A 25,656-nucleotide genomic window follows, 5' to 3' on the forward strand; every position below is an offset into this window, starting at 1 on the left:
CCCACATGCCCAAATTAGAAAAAAGTCTGCTTTGGCACCATTACCCAAATAAAACAAACTTTTGTGATATGTAGCTTGTTGTATAAAGTGACAAAATAAATACGTAAGTTGTACTGACGTCAGAAATGCTTCATGCACGGATCTGAAAATTGGAATTTCACCTTTTTTGTACTGGTCACGAACACACCGACACACACCGTGTAATTTTTGCTACGCAAATGCTGTGAGCAATGGCACCCTTTTACACTTAAAAGTGTAGACATTTACCAGAACCTATCGCTGAAACAGAGAAATAAAGAAAGGTATCTTTTGTATTAGCTATGGTATTCGGCAAAGTCAAAATATTGAGTTTTGCCCCGTGTCTCATTTTACCCCACCTTACCAGAGATTTGGGGATGAAGCCTGTAAGAAGGGTGGTGTAATGTGTTGTGATTGTTACAATATAAGATTTTTGTATTCTTTCCGAAGGCAGTGTTTAAGGAGCTTCGAAGAGCAGGTTGCTTCGCTGCTTGTATCCTGCATGTGTGGTCAACCAAATTTGCGAGATTGTCTCTAAATAGGCAACCGTATGCTGAAAAATATAAAACTATTACTGCGTTCTTGTCAGCAAGAAGTTAACAAGAAGCAGACAATTAAAAGAAAATATATTTATTTGCGCACAGATAGTACAGGAATTTCCAAACTAAGATGTCAGTCATGAATCTTAAAAGAAACAGGCAAATTGCAATAAGTTCCTCTTACTAAGTGCGCCAAACATTCGATACCAATCGAAGTTTCTACGCAGGTGAGAACCTGCGTAATTTTTCGCAGGACGCGTTTGAAAATCTAACATTGCGTGTTTATGTTGCTGAGCTGAGGAACACGTTAAAGGTCTTAAGATTACTATATGTGTTCAGAAAGAACAGAAAACTAGAAAAAGTACTTGTTTAGACGCATACAATTACCATTAAAACGGCATGTTTTTCTTTGGCAGTGAAGTTTAAGAGTTGTGATTGTGATGCTAAAAAATTATTCTGCTTCAGCGTATACGCATATTTTTATAATAGTGAATCAAGCTAAGTTAAAAGTATGGTTTTGTCATGGATAAGTACCTGCTTCATGTAAAAAAAACTGATAAAGGAGATATAAAGGTTAGATGCCGGTCCAACTAATGGAAACAGCTGCATACTACCTCTTTCAGCTTTGCCGACATTCAGCATGATGGTCACCTATTTATGTTCACTCTGAATTGTGTGCTTGCAAAATCAATCGATCTACGTACGTTCGCGCTGTGCGTATCATTAAGTTGTTATGAATTCATTTGCCGTGTAGGTCTGAGCAACATCTATTCAGATGAAGAGAGCGACCAAAAATGAAACGCGTAATCACATAAATTTCAAGCTTCGCTTGCGATGCTGTCGGGGGCGGGGAGGGAGGTTGAAGCAGTGAAAGTGGCGACTGCGTAACTCACGTTAAAGACGCACGACTGGCTTCCCCCGAGAGTGCGTTTTTCCCAGATTCATTCGAGCTACCCCAAGCCGCGCGCCACCAAAGCTTGTCGCAAACTTTGAAGCGGCGCGGTGGCCTGAGCCAATGTGACCCGTGAAAAGGCTGGCGAAGAGAGAGAGAGAGAGAGAGATTAATGAAAGAGGAAGAGACAAAAAGGACGCTATTTTCTGCCTCCCGTCGCGGGGGCACGGCTCAGCGCCTTTAGGGATCGGGGAGGGGGAAGTAAAGATGATAGGAAGAAGAGAGGAAGGAAAGAAAAAGTGAATGTCATGGCAAGAGAACGTCTTGTCAGTACAGTCAGTAGTGCGAGTGAAAAGAGTCCGTCTATAAGGCGGCGAGGTCCGCGCAAGCACAGAACTCGAGGAACAAAGGCTGGCGAAGCGTGAACAGACGCGCTCGGTAACGAAGTCTCTTTCCTGCCGCCTATCAATCTTCGTCGCTCCCTCCTCGCGGCTCCCTTCGCTACCCGTTCTTTAATCCCCGTGTTTTCCGGGTCTCTGCCCAACGCGGCGCCGTCGTCAACCCTTCGTGTCGTGGGAGAACTACCGAAGAATGGCTAAGACCGGAAGCGTAAGGAAGCAGGGCGCTCAGATTCGATAAGAGAGGCATCTGCGCTCTATCAAGTTCTCTTTTACCATGCTCTTACCTCCTTCTTTTTGGGCATTACACTTGAACGGGCTCCTCTCCTTCGCGAACCATTCTGGTGACGTCAAGGTCTATTAAACCTTCCGAATGTCCTTTGTGTCTTCGTTAAGATACACTCCTTCTTTGCGACCTTTACAGTCTTTCCTCAATTTAGAAGCTTATGTCGGAACGTCGGTGCTAACGGCTGTATGAATGTGGAAGCGGACCGAGATATTACGTGGCCGCTTGAAATCGGATAAAATTTAATCTGATGAAACGGTTTTTGTGGATAGCGCATTCAACTTTTTGAGCACGCGAGCTTTGAGGCTGAATTATTCGCAGTACAGGATAGTGAACAACTTGCCCCATAATATGTGCCTCTGATGCCCATTTTCTATCTTTCTTTCAATTATTGGGTGCATCGATTGTGACCACGATGTCAAATAAATATAGTACCGGAGAGCACAAGCGTGCTCCAATTATGTGCATCGACTATCGGGAATGGTCCACGGGATGGCATTTTGCTGTCCCTCAGTTGAATACCAAGTACTCCAAATTGTTAACATTTTCTAAACACACTGGAGAAACTATTGAATGAGTTTATCAGGCCGCAGATTCATCAACCACGAGTTTTTATAAACCTTTATGCTATACGGCAAGGGGAAGGAAACAACCAAAGGGAGGAGGTAGAGAGGCTGACCAAAATGACATCCAGTTGGCTACCCTACACTATGAGATAAGAGAAGACGAGAAGCATGAGAAGGAGGGAAGAGAAGGAGGGAAGAGAAGGAAAAGAAAAACCAGGCAGATGGACAGTAAATTCACTGCAGCACGTTGTATTGTATCGCCAGACAGAGGCATTCACACATACTCACATACATACCCATACCGCAAACTAACACACGTAATACGGCGTTTTTCTCACTGTGCAGAGTCACTTTTTTGTCTTGGTTGAGTTTTATTGTAGCAGTATTTTTGCAGTAGGGTAGATAAGATATTCATTCCTTTATACTTGTCACAACTATATCGACATGCAATTTCCTTATCAGCAGTATTGATCCCTTCCAACGGGGGAAATTGGTTTAAAAATGGTGAGGAGAATATCATTGCAAATGTTTCCAAGTTTACGAATTCAGTGTCTTCTTTGCGCAGCCACGAGTGAAAAAATAAAGCTATCTGTATGAAGGTGCCCTGTATAGGAGAGAAATAAGAACGAAAATGTGTGGATGCAACCTCGAGCCGGGATTATGTCTGCAAGTTTCGAAAATGGAATATGGATTTCGATTGGATTAGGTAAGCCGTACGATTGCTTTAGATCTTTTCATTTCTAGTCTTATCGTATTTCCAAATGCACAACCTTCAAGATAAGCGGCATGGAACGGAGTCTGGCTGCTATTAAAATCTTTGACGCCCAACAAGACGATCAGATTATTATTGAGCTGCTATCTTGTTTTATTCTTCGAGAAAACTGCTTGAAGGCAGGTTTTATGGGCAGACTTGGCTTGTTTTTCTTATGCGCGTGTACGTTACCTTTCCACTGGCACATTAAAAACAAGAGAGAACAAGAGAACAGCAGCACATGTTGCTAGCCTGAACTGGAGAAAGTGCACTGAAATGTAGAAAGGCAAGGAAGAAAACAATTAGAGAAAAAGTTGCTTTTGTACCTTTATTGAAAAGACACACACTCATAAAAATAAATTCTGATACTCGGTATAAACTCAAAGGAAGCGAAGAAATAAACGAAGGAATAAACTAAGAAATGAAGAATGTAGCGAATGTTTGAACGCTTATTGTGCGATTAGCTATCACGATGCGAGTTCCGCTTTTGTCGTCACGTCGTTGTTGGTCCAAGTCGTAAGAGACGAGTTTGGCCTCCCACGCTTCTAGGATGTCTTCGCTTTTCTGACTGACGTTTAAAGTATCTGGCACAGTTGCGGTGAATTCATCAATTTAGCTAAAAAATATGCTTTCAAATAAAGTTTTGCTCAATCCGTAAGCATTCTTAAAAAAAAAAGATATAAAAAGTAACGTGTTGGTTCAAAATTGTCCGCAGAGACAAAAAAGGACGCCAGAAAAAAAAAAAAACGTGTGACTTGTTGCGCAGTCGAACGTCCCCCCTGTGGTTGAAGCATTCCGTTTCGGAGAAGAGTACTCCCCCCCCCCCCCCCCACCATTGAAATATGCAAAAGCATACCATGTCATGCTACGTAAGCAAAGGCTGGCTTCTTCAACTGTTAATAAAAATATAAAAGAAAAAAAACTAGTATCAAAACCACTTTCTTTATTCGAATAAAAAAGAGCAAGATATGTCTCGTTGATGCCAAAGCACAGATATGGGGAAGTCAAGCTTGCACTCTCTACACGTTTGACCAGCTTTAAAAGCTATTTTTGGCCCCTACTCAAGAGTACCTAAATAAAATAACAACAAAAAAGCACATAGAAATGAAACTGAAATATCTTTCGCGTGAACGCACGAGAAATATCACTCGTTGGAGAGCCTTCTTAAGGCCCATGTGAAAAAGGGGCCACTACCTTGTGAGCCCGGTCTTGTCATCTTATGGGTAAGTATGGAACATGCGTATAAAATAAAAAAAAAAAACTCACCTCACTACAAGCCACCATTTCGGGTGCAAGTGTCGACTTAATGCGGCTTGAGCATCAAGAAGACGAAAAGCCGCATTGTGAATGATGCTCACCTAACATTCTTGAAAGTGACGTTCTCTTTATAGCACCACGGCCGCCCGCGTAAAGTCACCACACCGACAATTCGTGCTCCCAGCATATATTGCGGCACAACGCGTTCTTTTCGTGCCCACTCGTCTCCCCATAGTCTCCCCGCTACAAAGCAAACACCGCGAATTTCTCTCGACTTTTTGAATTTCTCTCGGCTTTTTATAGGTTCTGGTTGCCTCCTATGCACCATGGGTCGCTTCTATGTTGTTTACCTCGCGGTCGGATGCATTCTCTCCAAAACCTTTCTGACCGCTTTTAAATGTTTTCCCGTTTTTTGAAGGCGATCTTGTCACCTCACCCAGAGGACTTTCGCTCACAATTCGTGACCCATTCCTCCACCTTCTCTTCTGTCCTTGCCAAATGACATTTTTTTCTTGCATCTCACCTTCGAAGTTTTGTTTATTCCACACTTCTCCCCCCCCCCCCCCCCTCCTTTTTTTATCTCGGTGCGCTTTGCTCTGACCTGCCCACGTCGTTCGCAGGTGGCCGACTTATGCGGATGGCTCTCGGCGGAATCGCATTAAAGCCCCGTGAAAGGGCTTTGCCGCTGTTTATTTTTTTTTTTTTGCAGGACAGCTGTTTTTTTTTTCTCCGGCTCTTCTTTCAGTCGAGTACTTTGTTGGCTAAGGTGCGAACTCCAGTTCTTCTTCTTTTACTCGTTCTCTACGTTCTTTAATCTACCCGGCGCTTCTCTGTTGTTGACCTTTCAAATTAAAGTCTCGTGTTAAAGGAAGCTGCTGACCGCGTCAACCACAGCGAACCATCGGCGTTAGTACAGCTGCACCGGACGTTCGTTAATTTGAGCACTGTACTTCTGTTTGAGAATCTCGGAGCGCGAAGTTTACGTAAAACCGCGTGAAAAGGGCGAGGACGAGCATTCTGTCGCACGAATCACCAGTGATTGTTATATATTTGCGTTTGTCATTGTATTTGCATTAAAGCCTGTAACATTTTTTTTTCACTTAGTATCATCACGAAATAAAATTCTTTGTATAGAGCTCACAATCTGTTTGGTTGTTAAGCGTAAAGCACAAAAGAAGCGACTCACTTGCTTTGTGGTGATCTGGACCTCTGTTGTACTACGATTACAGATGGTAAAACACTGAAACTAGGACATTGACGTTCCAAAACAGCACAGTGCGCTGTAAAAAACGCCTTATCTTAGGTACCTAATTTTATTTTGAGCCGCTGGCTGTTTTTACGTGCTTTTTTATATTTATCTTTACCATCAGAGTGCTATCAAGGTTGTTTATGCGGTCAGCCGAGGAACTGAACGTTTCAATTGGCCACGCGTAGCTTTTTATTTTATTATTTACTTTTCAATCAGTACTCTCAAGGGCTTTCACACAATATCCTTAGTTCAACATGTTGCAAACTGCACCTATATCTACTTGTACTTCCACCGCACTTTCTTCACAAGAAGGCTTCAAAAAGACGCAGGCTTGAAAAAAATAAAACAGTAAAAATCATGCAGAAAAAAAAGCTAACTGCTGTTACTTGATAGTGGCCCAGCATTCTTCAAGAGGAGGCAATGTCGTTGTAGAAGGAATGAAGAAAGCAAATCTGCACGACAAAAAATGCATAGAGAGAAACGCATCTACTGCGCAGGGAGGCGTAGGGAATGCGTAGGGAAGCAGAGCGGTGATGTACCGCAGGAGTTAGGAGAATCGAAGCATCTACAAAGATCTTCTAGGAGTGGGCATAGAATCAGAATCGGCTCGTTCAACGTCGCAGGCGTAGAGGCTTTTGTAGATAACAGGTTCCGAGAATTTCGCCTCTCGACAGGTGTCCCTGGGAGCCGTTGGTTGTCAGATTTCGCTGTTCGAAGCAATGCAAGCATACACGCTCAACGATTTGATTTTAGCCGCCTGGTCGCTGCTCACCTCAAGCACAGTGAAAACAAAATAGCACTCGAAGGGACGCAACATAAATTTGCAGGTTTCATGGTTGCCAAAGGCATGCGCAAGAAAGAAAGATGACCACAAAAAAAATCATAAAAGAAAGTGACATGCGGAAAGAGTTGAGGTGGTCAGAATATCGAGAAGAAGGCTCTAGTATATTCCGCGACGTTGGGAGCATTCATGTTTAACTTGCTCGCGTGTCTCTTTGACATGTTAGCAGGCACGCAAGCGCACACCCACGCACACACACGTGCACACACACGCACGTGCGCACAGGTCACTTTATGTCATATACACATTTATTTATTTATTCATTTGGATACCTTAGGCGCATTACATAGGAAGGGATTATTAAGGAGTGAAATACCATCGCAATTTCAGGCATACAGAGATTGAAAAATTGGCAGATCTCACGCACAGTGATACGTACAATGATACAATGACACGTAAAATGATATGCGAAGCGCGAATGACAAATGTTGATATGTCACTCTAAAATCAGCACAACGTTTCGAGGTGGAGGTAATTGATGCCGTAAAAGACTTCCGTGTCATCATTATTATGTTTGGATGTGTCGTTTACCTTCGTCGTCTATTCACGTCACGTGATACCAAATTTAGTATATGTGGAGCTAGCGAAACGGCCGCGAGCACGCTATGAGCGTGTTGTGTTGGCATGTTCATACATGACACGCGTGTCAGAATTATCATGTTTGCCCCAGTCATATATTCCGTCATGCATTGACGTCAAATAACACCAAATTTGTTATATAACGGCCGCTAGCGCACTATGAAGGGCCCATTATGCTCCAATGTAGCGTTGACGCGCGCGCACACTGAGCACACCGACGCTACCTAAGCAAAACGCGAGCACTCTTTAGTCTGACGCCAGACGTGACCGGCGCGACCAGCGTCCGTCGGCGCGGCCCGACAACAACCGGCACGAAATGCGACATGCTGCATTTCGAGCCGGTGCGTCACCAAGACAAAGCTACATCTCCCTCTTTTCGTGATAGAGGAACGCCGGATGTGCTGAAAGGCGCATGCGCCAAAGCAATACAGCGCGGCGGACGCCTGCTATTGTATGGCAGGACCGGTGCCTAGCGTAGTCACGCCGGCGTGCCGCGACGAAATGAACTTCGGCGAGCACGTGCACCGCGTCACGTCGAAGTGTATTGGCGCCTTGAGTGTTGCGGGTATCATTGTTCTTACATGACAGGCATCTCATGATTATCATGTTTGCACCGGTCACGTACCTTCGTCAATCATTAACGTCACGTAATACCAAATTTGGCACATATGAAGCTAGCGAAACGGCCGCGAGCGCGTCTTGAGTGTGGCATGTAGTCATGTTGTTACATGACATGCATGTCATGGTTATCATGTTTTGATGTGTCATTTACCTATGTCGTCCGTTCGCGTCACGTAATACCGGGTTTGGTACATGTGAAACTAGCGAAACGGCCGCGAGCGCAGTATGAGAATAGCATGCAGTCATGTTGTTACATGACACGCATCTCATGTTTATCCTGTTTGCACCAGTCACGTAACTTCGTCATCCATACACTTACCGTAATACCAAATTTGGTATATGTGACGCTAGCGAAACGGCCACGAGCGCATCATAAGCGTGGCGTGTAGTCATGTTGTTACACGACCGCATGTCATGATTTTCATGTTAGGGTCTGTCGCCTGTGTTCGCCATGCAATAATGTCATATCATACCAGTTTTGCAACATGCCATTTGAATGCAACCACTGCAAGAGCTGCAGAACCAGGAAATGTAAATGATGATAATCATGACATACATGCCGTGATTTACACATGTGATGTTATGACAAGTCAAATATGTTCTTCATACAGTCATGTTATGCCATACCAAGTTTGGTATTGATACCACTATCGAAACGGCCATGAGAGCTAAAAGTCATAGGCGGCTAGATAGATAGATAGATAGATAGATAGATAGATAGATAGATAGATAGATAGATTGATAGATAGATAGATACGCTCTAAGTCGCTGAAGCTCGATAAGAAATGCTGCGCATTTAAAAATAAAACAAAGTTCTCTACTTCCTTTCCCCAGTTTAAGTATATGTGAGAGCGGTGCTCTCAGCAGCGGGAGTAAGTACAGAGTTTATGCCGTCCATATCGAATTGAGTTCGAGTACGAGACGCGTACATGCTCAGAAGTCAGTCCACGACTCGCATGCCATCAAGAAAACCTCCGAGGATCGAAGAAGAAGTGGTTCTTGTCTCGGCGTAAGCTCTCGTGGTGAGCACTAAAAGATGGGGCCCACTCCTGCCGGGCCTTCTTTCCCCAATGCTCATTCTTCGTCTCGGCGACGGCCCGAGCTAGCGAGCACTGTACGGCAGCTCATTGCCGCAAGCGAACACCGAAATGCGTCCGCCAGCTGGCCACGTACGTATCCGAGTGCGATACAAGGACGCCGGCTTCGACCGAACTGTCGGGCAAAGAGGAAACACCGGGTTCCTTTCTTTCGGGCGAACACCTCCCTGACGATGATCGGCAATCGTGTAGCTACGACAAAAGGAAAAACCGCGCAAATGATGCGGACGGAAAAGAATGTTAGCGTATGCAGACAAAAAAAGTAAGTACGGCCGTTTCCGATGCAGTTACATTCCGGACACGAACGAATGGAACATATAGCGATCCTTTGGATGGGCAGGCTGGTGATGTAGGAGAAGATGGGCAGGAACCGATAGTGGCAGTCCTAGCCTCTCCAGCCAGTGTTTGAGGGCCGCACAAGTCGAGTGCCGAGAATGCATTGGGGGGGGGGGGGAGGCGCACAGTCGGCATTACGCTCTGGCATTGTACGAGGGATGAGCTGCATCGACTTTGACGTAAATATAGCAGCTACAAGTACGAAACATACGCACTTGTACAAAGACACGTGAGCTCACGCTATACATACATACATACATACATACATACATACATACATACATACATACATACATACATACATACATACATACAATGCTTTTTCTAAACAAGCTCTAGATTGGTTCATAGACATTCACCTTGCGTGCTTTTATATACGAATTTCATCCCGACATTGTAAGCAGTGGTTTTTCCCATGCGCTACCTGTCGTTTTAGAATGTGTGCTTGTTTTGGCATCGATGACAATGCGACAATACGCGAATTTGGTTCATCGCATGAGCACTTCTTGGACGAGTTGATAGCCCTTCATATTGTAGACACTTCGTGCAACTTGGCATCCCCTCGAAGAACACGCTCTCATTCACTCACGCATCTACTGGAGAACACACCCAATAGTGTGGATGCGTGTGTGAATGCGAGCGTCCTTCGAATTGTATCTACAGTACAAAATTTACGTGCACGTCGTGTCGTCCAAAAATCTTCAAGTCTCTTTCGTATCTCAACTAAGCTCGTCACGTATCTTTCGCGCGTGCAGTGCCTCACCCAGAAGTACCTGTGGCCCATTATTGTGGTGCTCTTCAAACAACGCTCAGGCCTCGCATGTAGAGCACGTGTGAATTTTTATCTAATCCCGGAAGTCGCACACAAAGTAGGCGAACTTTCTTTTTTATATAGACACCTATTTAGTGTATGTCGAAAGTGCGATTAACACTTAGTGACCTCCCTATGGCCTCTCAGTTGCTTTTTTATGTTTCGCTGTTAATGCAGAAAGGGCGCAGAAGCTAGGAGTTTGTAAGGAAGTCGGCGGTTCTGGAGACTAATTAGGGAAGTCAACGGCGCACTAACTGCGTCAATTAGTGCGTCGTCTTTCGTAATTATGCTGACGTGGGTTGGAACACCGCTGCTGAGGGGCCCTTGAGAAAATGAGAAATTCGATCGATGTACGTTTCAGTAGTCTTGGTAAAAAAAAGAAGAGAGCAGCTTTGGCTGCTACAGGAACTGCATTAATAACAACAAAACAGAAGTACAAAAGAGGAAGTGAGCTTGTAATCTTGACGGTCGGATTAGAGCTTCACCTATATATATATATATATATATATATATATATATATTTATATATATATATATATATATATATATATATATATATATATATATATTTATATATATATATATATATATATATATATATATATATATATATGTAAGGCAACGAAGTGTATACTTAAGGGCTCGTTTTTTGTGTTTTGACACAATGGTAATGAAGTCTAACAGACAATAATGCCAAGGAAGGTATAGGTAAGGTTATTAGACGAAATTGTAAGGCGAACGTGAACAAAGAAAATTGGGTGAAAAGATAACTTGCCGTAAGCACGAATCAAACCTGCGACCTTCGAATAACGCTATTCGATGCGTTACACGAAAAAAACGAGCCCTTAGGTATACACTTCTTTAACTTATTCATTAACGAGGGTCTCGTACTGGCAGACTTGGTGCCTTAGGTTGTATACGAGAAACTATTGGTCAGCTGCCAGCTGGTAATACGTTCACGTGCTACGTGACGCCACACAGGCTCATATAAGAGTGTGCCACACTCACCGCCTCGGCTACAGATGGCGTTGACTGACACTCCGACGTTTAAATTCACATATATACCCCCAAAAAGTGGCTGGGAGGATAGCCGCCGTGGTAGCTCAGTGGTAGAGCATCAAAAGCGTTATTCGAAGGTCTTAGGTTCGGTTCCTGCCCACGGCAAGTTATCTTTTCACCCACTTTTCTTTGCATTATTCTCTGTTATATTTCATTATATATATATATATATATATATATATATATATATATATATATATATATATAGGAAATATGACTGAAACTGTAACATTAGCATAAACATAAAATTTGTTTCTCCATTTTTATTCGTTCGTGTCGGTTCACTTTGCACCATGCGTGTTTTTTTCTAAATTACTCGGTTGACTACTACTGGCCTTACTTACTACACACCATTATTACACGTGTTTACGTGTCGAGCCAAAGTTTCTTCTTGTTATGCCGCAGTTTAATTCAGTGACTTTCAACATGACTGAATTTGAATTTCGATTTTGTCCTAGGTATCCTAGAACTTACATCATCAGCAATGATGAGTGCCTTCAATGAAAATTTCAGTACGGCCTCGTAAAAACCATTTTCTTTACAGTGGACTTTACAAAAATAGCGATATAATAACGAGACACGTTTTCACTGCAGATTGCGGATTAATTCCTAACCCCTGAAGTTTTCTCACGCGCACGCATATGGCGGTACGTTGGTGTTTTAATATTCAGTAGTGGCGGAAAAGTGGTTGTCGTGGCCGATAGTCGAACCCGCACTTTTTCCGTTTAGGCAGCGCAACTGGTAGTTTCGCAGTGGTATAAAGACAAGTCTGCTACAGGAAAGACTTAAAAATAGAACGCATTTATTTGTCAAAAATACAAATTAATGCTCGATAGTACTCCAAAAGTGTTCCTTGCGATTTTTAACACGTCCGTCGACACATTGAGTTTCTCGCGCACCCACAAGCGTCATCCTCGCGCTGTGCTTTGAAATACGGTTTGCATCACTAGTGTGTCACTGCTTCAGAGATATCCACACTCCAGATGGCGTTGATGCTTCCCTCGATGTTTTCGCTCATTGGGGGCCCACCAACTCGCGCTCACTTCGATCACACACGAGCATCATCACTTGTCGAATAAAGGAATCCTCAGCGAGTGCTTAGTGCGTTTCAGTAAGTGGTCGAATGACGATCGAATGGCCATTTGTAAACATTCACTGCACTGTTAAATTTCGACTTCGCGAAGTTTTACGAAGTCCACACCACATACTAGCCCCCAAGAACTGGTGGCCTTTCTTGGAGTCCTTACTGGTCCGTACTGCACCGACGAAACCATTCTGAGGTGCGATGAGAAGGGGTACCTTGGATGAGAAACACGTGGTGACGGATGGCGGATACCGTTCCCCCAACACTGCGTGTATGTTCCGATGACCAAGCTGATAATGAATACCTCGTACACTCCGGATGCACAATTCCGATCCTTTGGGCGTTTAAGAGTTCGCGTGAAAGGTCCCAAGCACCTTTCTAGGCTGCACCTGCGCACAAACATGTAAATTGACAGTGTCTAGGCTTGAGATAAAAAAGAGAGAAACGGCAAAAATCACAAATATAGCAAGTTAGAAAGAGAAAGAGAGAGAGAGAGAGACAAGAGAGAGAGGAAGACAGAGAGAAAAACATGAAAGCATAAAAACTAGGGAGAATTGAGGTCGGATTCCTACCATTATTCGAGGTATACCTCGTTACCCCTGTATTCTAAAACAAGTTTCGGCTTGAAGTCCTGCCTTCATTTGACCGAGCTCGAATGAAAACGACTCGTAAAATAAAAACCGAATGAAAACGACTCGCGGTTTTCACAAAATGCTGCCAGCTATCGCTCGTGGGCAGTAAATATTATTTGCCAAAAGATAGAGCTGCCGTCGACATTTATGTATCAAGATGAAACGCCAAGTGAAGGGACGTTCTAGAATTTGGAGGTTAGTGTTAATAAATAAAAAAATTCAGTACAGCTCAGGCGGTTGGCCATTGCTTTGAAATAATAAGTACAAGGCGCAGTAAAGGCCATGAAAATATCGTTGAGCAAAGTGGAATTTCACGTAGTTCAATGAAAAGAGTTTTCCACCCCCGAACCACGGTGTGCTCGTGAGAGACGCCGTAGTGCAGGGCTCTAGAAATTTCGACCACCTAGTGTGATTTAACGTTCACCTAAAGTTTTGCACACGGGCCTTAATATTCTCGTCTCCATCAGAAATGTCGCCGCCATGACCGGGATTTATTGCCGCGACCTATGGGTGATTTTATGTAACTTCTACGACAAATGGAACTTTTAGTGAAATCAGTTATGCCATGCAAAAAGTCTGTACGTTTTATTGCAGGAGTTAAGGGTAGACGAAAACTTGAGGAGAAACCAATATACATAACGCAGGTCCTCGCTAGAGCCAAAACTTCAACAAGTGGTCTTGTCTTATCTTGAGGACAAGGCCTGTTGCAGAAAAGCTGGCTCCTAGCTGAACCGCCGATCATGAATTTCTTGTCTTGTCGTTCCTATTTTGCCTCGTCGAAGCGCCCGTTATAGCTGCATACCGGAAACACAAATCTTGGTTACGGTAAGCAAGCATTTTAGGCGTGCCAGAAACACCATTGTAACATGAGAGTACAAAAGCACGTTCTCCATTCTTCTTTGGAACACCCGTTCAAGCATTTGGATCACTCGAAGGCCACATATAATCCTCTCAGTCCTGGCAGTCATCTCTACACTCACGGCCTCCGCGTGCACGGCATTTGAGGATGGCTCGGACTGCTGAAAGCGCACGAGCCCTGCAATATAGGTCGTTAAATAAAGCAACCTGTTCGCATAGAGAGTACAACCACGTAGAAACGGGGTAAAACACCTCACGTTCTCTATTACAATAATCGTCATCATCAGAATCTTAACTACGACCCTTGCAGGGCAAAGGCCTCTACCATATCTCACCAAATAGCCCGGTACTGTCCGTCCTATGGCTACTATATTCCCGCAAAATGTTGAAGCTAACGTGCTCACTTAAATTCCTGCTTCTTTTTTGTTGACTTGGCTTTGATTGGAATCTATTCTGTCACTCTAATAGCAGGTAGTTATCTTGCCCTTGCGCTGCATGCGCTGCCCATGCTCGTCATTATTCTTGATTTCAATGAGGATACCCTTAAGAACTATTGGTTTCTTGACCCACTCTGCTCCTTTCTTATTCCACACCTGCAATTGCACACTTAGGCCTTAATTCAAGGCCGTTCTTGTATTTTAATCACACCAAACACGGCATCCATAGTCAGGTGGCACGTCCACACAGATCTTATTCTTATTCCCTCAATATTTCAAAAGCATACCATAAAATATTTCCATGATTTTATCGCCGGAAATTGCAGTGTACAGAGACCATTTCTCAACTGTTTTACAGATAAATTAATGCCCATAACAAATGGGGTAACTGGACTCAATGAAATGAGACACTCGAGGTTTCTGCGACTCTGCCATTGCAGTCGACAGCAGCTGTTACTATACTCGACAACTACAACTTTTTAACAATAGTTACTACAGGCGTGTTTTCTATGGCGTAATATTTATGATTTGCGTAGTATGATAAACTACGTAGCTTGCATATTTACATGACATAACGTCTTTATCATTATTGCCGCTGAATCTGTGTGGTCTCATCGTTACCAATTAAACTGGTGTGATACCACAACGACAATTTTTCTAGCAGTAAAAATTCGATCGCAAAGTATATATTTTGGAACAGTTCACTCACATTGTCATTACCCTCTTATCTCTGCGAGGCGAAACGCCTGGCATGCATGTCACACTCGGCTTCGGACGTCTCGTGGCTCTCAATAGAGGAAAACTCTGCACTGCCTTTGTGCAAATCCAGCTCAGCTTGCTTCAATCCATCTGCATATCTGAGCAGCAAAAAAAAAAAACAAGAATAAGAATCTTTGAGAACTCGAACTCTTGGTCATTTCTGTACACGAAAATTCCCGACTAAGAAATACTCTAAATTGGCCCGGAGAACACCGGTGGCAATAATTTACGTTCAGCATCACTTCAACTCCGGCGTGGGTACTCCACGAGGTACTGTTAACCGAGCTATTGAAGTAATCTTTAAAGTCAACAAAGGTTGTTCCGCTTTAAACGAGCGCAGTGCAAGACTGCGCTTGCATGAGATGGAAGGGTGTCGGATTAAAGCAATTGTGTTCAAAGTTGAGTTTTACGACACTGTCGTAGATGGTCTTCACGCTTCTACAGCGGCTGTAGCGGGGCCCAGACGTTACTGTCGCCAGTATGACAGCTGCGACAATTCATGCTACCTAATGTCCGTCACTTTGAACACTTGTTCGTTTGAACCTCGCGTGTCCCTTTCACCTCCACGTGTACGGCACGTTTTTTTGTTGTTTTTTTGTTTTTTTACTTCTCTACTCCCTGTATTTCACGGAAGCTGCTGTACATGAAGACAAAAATATCGGGAGCTATTGTAGGTAAGGAAACCTTTTCCTTATTCTTATTTAGGAGTAGTAAAATTTGCTCACACAAACGGTGTTGCCAAGTCGAAAACAAAACAATGGCCAAAAAGCTTGAAAGCTAGCCAAAAAAAAAAAAGAGCCAACCTGAGCCATGAAAGTTGAAGTAGCGAAATGTGTATAACAAAATTGTTTAAAAACAACAGTGACGTTTTTGGTGAAACAACCTAAAGCATGATCAAGTTGCCTAAATGTAAATAGGAACATTATGAATACTTCAAAACCATCATCTTAGGCCTTCAAGCATGCTTTGGTGATTTCAGCGATCACTTCATCCAGCATTATGAACTAGTTTCCGTTATTGCAAACAAGACATTCTACTTACCTGTCTTGCATGAGTTTTCTAAAATGTAACTGGGATCAGTAACTTTTTGGCTACTGTAAAAAGAGAACTTTGGAAGTTGGTGTTCCAAATTGCATTACGGCAATTCATTCATAGATATTCGTATTCACAGTCATACGCGCGCATGCGAGAGGGGGCAGACCGGACCACCAGCCCTTGTAGTCACCTAAAGAGAAGCGTCAATTCTGCTCCATTCATTTACTCATTCGGACCCTTCACGCCAATTTTTGTGGCGTATAGTTCTGGCCAAGCATGTTTTTTTAATGATGGTAGCCACCAACTACCCCTGAAGTTGAAAAAAAAGAACTGTTTACCCCACAAAGCCATAGACCAACGGTAGGCATTCGCGAAAAGCCCGTCATCACTTCGATTGCATTTTTTTGCGTTTATATTGAAACAAGTACGGCTTTGTTAATGGCGTACACTTCTACATGCTATACCTGCAGGACAGTAGAGGCAATTAGACACGTCCTATGCAGCTGCACTCGGCAGTCAGCGATGCCCACTCCAAAAGCTTTTCTGAACCAACAATTGAACTTCAGACCATTTTTTGTAGACAGGATTCTAACAACTTGAACATGTGCTTTGAGTGCGCAGAAGGCAAATAAAGCTCTGATTAAGCACGTGAATCCACATACCTGAGTGACTGCTTGCAGACTCGATGTGCGGCCCAAAGTGTGATTGGGATTCTGTTCTTTCCTCTCTCTTCTTCTATTTCTCTAACCCCCGCTTTATGGATAAAACCACACATGCCTGTTTCAACTCACTACCGTTTTTTTGTGAGGCTGAAGGGTTAGCATCTACTTAGAGAAGGAGTCACAATGAACACATCTAATACGAAAAAATGACGCAAGCAATTAGTCGGATACCCAGTTTGCAATGTTCTTGAGTGCAAAGCAACCATGATGCGGAATTGAGAGCTGTTCGCTTCGTATTTTGGTTTTAAGTTTATTTGGTTAAAAATGGCGAGAAAGTTCAGGCCTCCACGAAGAGTTTCTTTTCTTAGTGATGGCCATATAATTCAACACCCTAGCGTTGTCTACTGCAAGCATCAATTTAGTTTTCGGAACTGTAGACAAGCCTAAGCCATGTTTGGGCTACACATATTCAAACGCCAGTGGCTACGACGTTGCCTGGTACTCGTAATGTGGCTCAAACAGAGTGAACGGAGAAAACTTAGGTAAAGAGTAGCTAAGTAGCGAATACGTTTTGTCTTCCACCTATAAAAATAGTGAAAAACCTAGAAAAATGCCTAGAAAAATGCCTAGAAAAGTAGCAAAAGTGGCGTGTAGCAACCAAATCTGACAACCCTGCCCGACATTTCCATTAAGAGCAAAACAAGGAGTGCCACTTGTAAATTGAGATTTTCATAGATACTTTTAAAAGAAATAAACTTTCCTAGTGCTCAAGGAACGTTCAGAATTTAAGTGCGCATCGAACGTTCTCTGTACACTAAGAAAGTATATTTATTTTAAAATACAATACCACCCAGTCAATGTAGCCACTCTTAAATAAATATTTTGGAGGACTCGACAAGCAATGGTTGTGGAAGTTCGAGAGACCGAGAGAAATCCAAGACAGAAAACAAAAAATGTGCCCTCAATTTTTTTTCTGGCATGAAGCGACAAGAAAATTCAATATGGCTCCCCCTAAAAAATATTTTGCCTGTTGAAGAACTTTCTTTTAGATTTACCCCAACTTGCATTTTTCTTCCACGACGTAGCTTCTGCACTCCTATACGCCTCTCTTCTTACGGCATGCACCTATGCCATTGAGGTTTAGGTTGTGCCTTGAAGATACAGATCAAGATGACAGCTTTTTCTTTTGATATTTTAAAGCTTACAAGGCGGGAGCATGCTCTATGTATCGAGACACAAGGTACCAGGAGACTATTTTTCAACGACCCCCCTTAGTTTAAGTCACAATTCTCGTTTTTTTTTCTCTGTGTTGCTCTGAACCTGGTCGGATTACAAATAAAGCATCGGAACTCCAACTCACCTGGACAGCTTGCGCAGCTTGTGCTCGGCGTACAGCTCGTCGCTGTGGGTGCTCCAGTGTTTCTTCTTTGGCCTCGAATAAACGTAAGCCACATTGGTGTTCGGGTAGCCCTCGATTATGCTGAGCGCTTCGAGCGACTTTCGAATGCCTTTGTACTTCTCGGGGGACGTGTATAACGGAGCTGCACAAAATAAACGGAGAAAAAAAAAACACGTTCTTACACTGATGGTGCTCGTCCTGAAAAAGTAACTTTTATAACAGAATAAATAATTTTACTTAGCACGCTCCAAAAACGGTTCACCAAAAACGGCATCTTTCACCTAGTCATATCAGTTTGCTGTACAAGTCGTTTTTCGCGACCATTTTTGTCGCAACAAAGGGTCACAGTTTATCCTCAATAGCTTTTGTAGAGCGTTTGCATAACTTCGAGAATCCAACAAAAAAGTTTTGCATGCATGTATACTCGTGTGGTGTGCGTTTCTTGTATACTGAACTAAGCACTATCTACGCCCTTGAAGTTCGAAAAATGTCGCGTATTGTCGCGTTCGAAAATGTCGATCATCTTGATGTAGTAACGCTTTATCTCAATGGGACGCTTTTCCCCTGTGCGTGCATGTGTGCGCATGTGTGCCTATGCGATCACCTGTTCCCTTCAATTTCCTTTACCTCTCTGTTCTCCTTCCGACCACCACTTTCCCGCCCATGCGCAGGGTAGCAAACCGCCTACTACTACCACAATAACCTGCGTGTCTTTCTATCAATTCTCTCCTTACCTCTCTCTCTCATTCATAGACGAGTACGTACTTAAACGGGACAACTAAACCGTTGTGAAGCTTGCCGTTCATTCAAAATATTTACGCTTTTGTATAATTGAGTGATATTGCTTAAATGCTTATTCTGTTAAAACGATTTTTTTAGATAAGGTAGATAAGGTACCTAATGGTATAGCGGTGGTGTAACTCTGTGACATCTATGAAAAAATTGGCCCCGTATCTGCACGTTGCACTGCAAATGTCATCAAAAGACGGTAGTCTTGCGTGTGGATAGAGTGAACGAGACATTTATTTGATGTTCTGCGTGAGAAAATCAATGAATTGTATTCTGGAAGCGCTGCGTTAGAGAGTCTCGATAGGTGCAGTGAAGGCCCTTAACTCTATGGCGAAGGCGAACGAGCGCACCTAGCGGTCACTCTCGCGCATCGAGGCACGTTAGACAGGAGCGCCATCTGCCAGTAATCTTCGAGAACGAAGGAAGGTGTGCGCGCCCAGGAGAAAGATGCGTGCCTGTCTCGGAGGCGATAAAGTGTAGATCGCAAACCGACGGGCAGGTGCCACCACCGTCTCGTCTAAGCAAAGCCCGCTTGCCTTTTCAAGCATCACGTTTTACTGACTGCGCAGCGTGATAAACGATACGGTGCTTGAAATTACTTATGTGTGCCTTCAATATTGTAAAGACAAATATCGACGTGTTGTTATGGTGCCTCAGATACGTGCAATATTTGCTTTTTAATTGACAATTGCACAAGTATGAATGCTGAAACTCGAGCACTTTAGGTTGGCGCTGTGGATGGGGTTGGCCGTTTGGGGTATCGTTACCGCGGTCTAACGGACAATCGAAAAGACAGACAGACAGACAGACAGACAGACAGACAGACAGACAGACAGACAGACAGACAGACAGACAGACAGACGGATGGACGGATGGACAGACGGACGGACGGACAGACGGACAGACGGACAGACAGACAGACAGACAGACGGACGGACGGACAGACGGACGGACAGACGGACGGACGGACGGACGGACGGACGGACGGACAGACGGACGGACGGACGGACGGACAGACAGACAGAGACCAAAGTTTCGGTGTTGAAGGTCCCCAATAAAGATTATCGTCTTTAAAAACAAAAACAAATTATTGTAGCGCGATTGTGCTGCCTACGAAACAGGTTGACACTATTTATGCAGTTAGAATGATTGCGTATGAACGCAGCATAAAACACAATTTGGGGAGATGAGGGGCTGGATTCATAGCCTATATTGCATTAATGGACCTACGGTGAAGTGAGTATGTGGGCTCTTACCAGACTTGGTATAAATACTCTCCGGAAGGCACTGCGTTGACCCTAGCACGTGACCTTGACCATCTGACTGCGAAAAAAATATAAAAAGAGCGAAGAAACAGGCCACAAGACACGTCAGTGTGTTCCACGAAAATTCAAGCAAGCGAACAGAAATAAAAATTGGGCTACTGAGTTTTCATAAGCTAACTTGCAGTAGTTAGAAAAAGAGTATTTTGTGTTCATAAGTATACGGCAAACAAAAGAAGGAGGATTAAAAAGGCTTGTTTTTTTTTGTAAGGGACTACATCGGTGACGTAATAATAAAAGCTCACTATATGTGCCAAGTAACTAAACTCACAAAAACATGCCGATACACGTCGTAACGCTTGAATCGATGCAAAAAAAAAATGCAGCGTATACAGAACTACTCGGCGACTGCTTCGCATCGTGCCGATTCCGACTAGGGCAATTTTTCGCATAATCTGCAACAATGTGCCAGCTGCCCATGAATCACTGCTGTTGACCCATACGAGTGCTGTGAGTGTGAAATACGCACGGCTCTCGCGTGACGAGTTGTAACTTAGTATTATATAGCACTGTTAAGGTATTTTGCAGGGATACGTGCATTATTGAATATATGCGCATTGCTTAAATGTAGCTACTTAGCAAATGATTCAATATTCGTTGACGGTTGTGAGTTTCTGTATAGGAAGCGGGTTCTTTCAAATACAATACATCTGTTTTTATCTTTAAACGTATATAAAGAATAGCTTTCAACGTCGTTCTCTATGACACTACAAAACGCGAAGACTAGGTGAAATGAGTGTGGAACTAGTTTTTTTGCCGAGAAAAAAATCAGGGCAGCTTGGCGGTTGTTGAGTCAAGCACGAAGAAAGTGCAAAACTGTATAGCAAGTCTTTATGTCTCATCTGCTTTCTGGTTTTCTCGTTTTCTCCTATCTTTCTTTCTTTTTTTAGTTCCTTGCGTCTTTTTTGCTTTCTCTTTGTGATTATAACTATCTTTCTTTCTATTTTTTATTTCTGTTTTTGTTTTCTTGCTTTAACTCACTTGCTTCCTCTTTTTCTATTTATATAGCCCCGCCGCGGTGGTCTAGTGGCTAAGGTACTCGGCTGCTGACCCGCAGGTCGCGGGTTCGAATCCCGGCTGCGGCGGCTGCATTTCCGATGGAGGCGGAAATGTTGTAGGCCCATGTGCTCAGATTAGGGTGCACGTTAAAAAACCCCAGGTGGTCGAAATTTCCGGAGCCCTCCACTACGGCGTCTCTCATAATCATATGGTGGTTTTGGGACGTTAAACCCCACATATCAATCAATTTTCTATTTATATACCTTGTTTTACCGGCGTTAGGGCAAGCGACCACAGAATACGAGAGCCCGGGGCAGCAAAAGTGTTCCACACTGAACGTCACCTCGAAGGCACACGAAGATAAAGATCAAGAATACTTGTTGGCGCGAGCGCGAGCTCCATCTGCTGCTATACTATACGTGGCTCCGCCTACAGTACGCCAAGCGACGACGACAGCATACGAGAGCATGTGACAGCCTGGTGCTCCGGAGTGATGAGCATTGAAACGCCTAGCGTCATTCACGCACGCCCGGTAGCCGGGGCTTGGTGGAAATTGATTGAGAAGCGGAGTGGACCTCTTTTATCGATCGGCTTAGTATAGGCACTTATACGCTCTCTCGGATTTGTTTTCGCGTACACGGCTGGCACCGTACTAAGAATGCGTTCAAATCGCAAGATGCGGGGATTGCGCAAAAGCTTGTTAAAGGAAATCTATGCCATATGCATGGCGTGATGTAAAGTATACCTGAGCAGGCTTTTTGAGATGTTTCACTCTGACGAGAGGCATTTCGTAGGAAGCAATAATGCTTGCCATGGAAAGAGATAACGCGTGATTGTCGATGGTTGAGAATACTTGCTACTTTTATTGCCATAGCAATTATATGGACACTCTCGGCTGGTTTCGCTGCCAGCGTCGGCGTCAACGTGGGCGTTGATGTCATGCACCGTATATGTATACCTATCAATGTATATGAAAACAAAGGAAAGAAAAAAAAATCACAGAAAAAAATACTTTGGTGCACGGAATCGAACGTAGAGCCTCCGCGTCGTTAATGCGAGGCATTGACCCCTGAACTATCGAAAGGTACCTCCTTCAACGTTCAAACGGCAAGCTATTCATATCTACCACTTACCGCTGTTGGCCGGCATCTAGGGGGGAGGGCTATCGTGTTTTAAGCGTTATCAGCAAAAAAGGCGCAGTGAGCGAAGGCGGCTCTCATCTCTCACGCGTACTTTGGCCCGCGTAGAGAATAATGGGGTGTACGCTTGATCGTGCGCCTTTATCTTGCTGTGAGGAAAACAGCACGTCTTTGCTAGCCTGTGGGTTTCGTCAGAACGATTCTGTTGTAGCTACCAGGCGCACAGAGGTCACTGCAGTCGTTGCACAGCCTTCGTTTGCGAAAAGAGCACGCTTTTCAGATACAGCGAAGTAACAACAGAGACGCTTATTCGCGCTCATCCGTACCTGTGAGTATGTTTTGTGCGTCATCTGTGCGTGAGAAACGCGGGGCACGTTTCGATCTGCTTGCCATTCTGCCCGTGACCTTCCAATTTGTTGCTATCACGTTCATTGCTTCGCCTTTGCAGCAAAGCTGTGATTTCTTTTGTTTGGCCTTGTATTTATGTGAAGGCAAGCTACTCCCACCTTTTAATTTTTCGGACTCTTCAGTAGTCTTAACCTCAGGCTTTCTTGCTATTTATAGCGAACGTCTACAGCGAAGCCCTACGTCAACCCTGCTCCGAGGCCCAAACGAATCGGTTGCACATGCCTACGCAAGAGCCATCGTGCAGTACGCATCAATATACTTGTGCTACGATCGTGTTAACGCCTTGCCGTTTGAAACAAACGAACGCGTTGCGCCCGTTAGACAATCTTGAGCTAGGCGAGATAGAGATTCTGAGCCGGCATCAGATAACGAAGTTCTTACTGCGATTTCCAGCAGTTTGTGTTAAGTGGGGAAGCACGCAGAAATAACGAAGTGGCTTTTTTAATGTACCAGAGAAGTTGGTAGGAGCAAGTATAACGCATCCACATCGTGGTCAGTTTCAGCGCAAGGGCGAAGCAATGAATGAGATAGCATCAAACATGAGTGATATACGAAGTAAGCCTAGTACCTAACTCTTTTGGAAACTTTCTCGCACAACTCTATAAAAATCCGATTTTGGCGAGTATGGCCGCTCCAGAGAACGAGCTGGTTTTCTGGAAATTGGTCGTCACAACGCGCCAAGCGGGGAAAGCACAGCGCGAAGCATATGTTCAGTCTAGTTATGGCTGTCAAGGGAGAACGCGTTCAAGCTATCTTCTCCAGCCCTCCTCATTCTACCACCACCACCACTGCTAAAAGTCAGACAAGAGATTTACCTCTGTGTGAGAAACGGGCGATGGCCGGTCTTGTACGCGTGTTAATCTCATCACAAGCGCTCTACGTGCGACGGAGGTGACTGGCTTGTTTTGTCTAGCTTAAGCCGCCTTAGTTATCAGCCTTCGCGCACTTTTACTAACGCGTATATGGAACATAGGGCATCAAAAGAGATGTGATCAATGTGGTCTTTACGCAAAATAACGGTGGTGGTAAAATCTCACCAAACGTCTAGTAACAACAACAACAACAACAACAACAACAACAACAACAACAACAACAACAACAACAACAACAACAACAACAACAACAACAACAACAACAACAACAACAACAACAACAACAACAACAACAACAACAACAACAACAATAATAATAATAATAATAATAATAATAATAATAATAATAATAATAATAATAATAATCTTGTTGTTGTTGTAGAGCGATTGACGTACCTGCTTGTGCATCTTCTTCACCTCTGGGCTTGATGGCCTCCGTGCAAAAGGCACATCGTATGTGTGCTGTGCCACCATGCATTCGTCGATCGCTTCGTCCGTTGCGCTGTTCAGGCTTCTCGCGGAGGCCCAGCCAGACTGAAGACCTCCGGTCGCGTACAAAGACGACAGCCTACCTCCGCGCGTGGCGTAAGGTGAAGGGTAATAGAGTTGCTCGTGTTCGACGGGGCGTCGGTGCTGCGTACTCTCGGACTCCTGCTTGGTTTCACCGCCTTCCCAGACACTCATTGGCACTGTGTCCATGGACTTCGTTGTCTCTGTCACTTCGTCCACGCTTGCTATAAGGATTGGAAAGTGTGCGGTATGAGGTCTCATAACAGCGCGGCAAACTGAGGAGCACGTCGTAGAGGAGGTACTACGGTTAACGTTCGCTATTCGCGGATTTTTACCGGTAACGCAAGTATAAGTTCACTAATGTTCTTCATTTTACCATATGGTGTAGTAGTGCAAATTCACGGGGACGAAGAGGACAAGAAAACACTACACTCGCTACACTTTCTTGTCCTCTTCGTCCCCGTGAATTTGCGCTACTACACCATATGGTAAAATGATGTCTCACGAACTAGCCCAGCTCTCAACCCTACTAATGTTCTTGTTTGTCAAGTCCGTCGGTACACGTCTGACTGCAGTGGCTGAAAGTCGAAACCTTAATATTGCTTTGGAAAGCATAAAGTCATATCTGCCCTATTATTCAACTCTCGCCAAGTAGGCAGTTACTTTTTTTTCCAGATGCGCTGTATGCTTATAAAATGATCCTATCGCATATTCTATCGCATACTTATCGAATATCTAAGCATTCAATAAATAGCACTGCATGAAGGTGGACGAGTATCCAGAAATCATTTTTGGGTGAGGAAGAGAGAAAGGGGGTCATTAACCTCTTTTATCCGCGTTTCCGTGTGTACACATAAAGAATTGAAAATTTTTGTAGTGGATGTATTCCCCCCTCTCTACTAGTTATGCAGTAGAAAAAACGCATAGCATGAGCAGTGATAAAAGGTTCGAACAAAGGCGCTCCTCTTTCACACCTGAGTATGGGCGTTGCATGGTCGTGTCGCGTCGACGGCAGAACACGTAGCACACGGCGGCCGCTAGAAGAATCACCACGAAGAGAGAACACACGGTGGGAAGGATGATGTGGATGTGACGACGCTGAGACTCGACGGCCTGCGTCCATTGTGGCGGTGGCACGGTGCCTGCAATGATGCGGCAGGTACACAGCATTGCAAAAACACATTCAGCGCCTCGATTACAGTGGCCGCGACTGGAAGTTTAGCGTTGTTCCCAACACGTATCGCTTTCATAATCTGACAGCAGCGGCTGAAACCCGATACCTTGATATCACTTTCGAAAGCATAAAGTGATAACTTCCATAAACTTCAATAAACTTCAACTTCATTCCTATGAAAAAAAAGTTATCGAGACTCTGAAGCAGCATTGAGGGGATCAATCTACTGTACCTTCCCTACGCATACAGCAGGTGCATTTTACAGGCACATATTTTC

General features: G+C 44.0%; 1 protein-coding gene across 2 annotated transcripts in view; it reads right to left on the minus strand.

Moving 5' to 3' along the window:
- Positions 1 to 12,393: 12,393 nt before the first annotated feature.
- LOC119169596 (cell adhesion molecule Dscam1-like) overlaps positions 12,394 to 25,656 on the minus strand; it is a 212,616-nt gene continuing 199,353 nt past the window's right edge. Inside the window, exons 23-28 of one of the 2 annotated variants that reach the window (XM_075887259.1) lie at positions 25,180 to 25,347; positions 24,092 to 24,429; positions 20,212 to 20,278; positions 18,128 to 18,308; positions 15,021 to 15,168; positions 12,394 to 12,773 (exon numbers count right to left, since the gene is read on the minus strand). In XM_075887259.1, coding sequence (XP_075743374.1) covers positions 15,036 to 15,168; positions 18,128 to 18,308; positions 20,212 to 20,278; positions 24,092 to 24,429; positions 25,180 to 25,347 — 887 coding nt within the window. In that variant the 3' untranslated portion in view covers positions 12,394 to 12,773; positions 15,021 to 15,035. Of the gene's footprint in view, positions 12,774 to 15,020; positions 15,169 to 18,127; positions 18,309 to 20,211; positions 20,279 to 24,091; positions 24,430 to 25,179; positions 25,348 to 25,656 lie in introns of those variants that run through there. The other variant, XR_012893883.1, reaches the window with a different exon arrangement.

The sequence above is a fragment of the Rhipicephalus microplus genome, chromosome 2 (genome assembly GCF_043290135.1).
Source record: "Rhipicephalus microplus isolate Deutch F79 chromosome 2, USDA_Rmic, whole genome shotgun sequence".
In the NCBI taxonomy this organism is placed as follows: domain Eukaryota; kingdom Metazoa; phylum Arthropoda; class Arachnida; order Ixodida; family Ixodidae; genus Rhipicephalus; species Rhipicephalus microplus.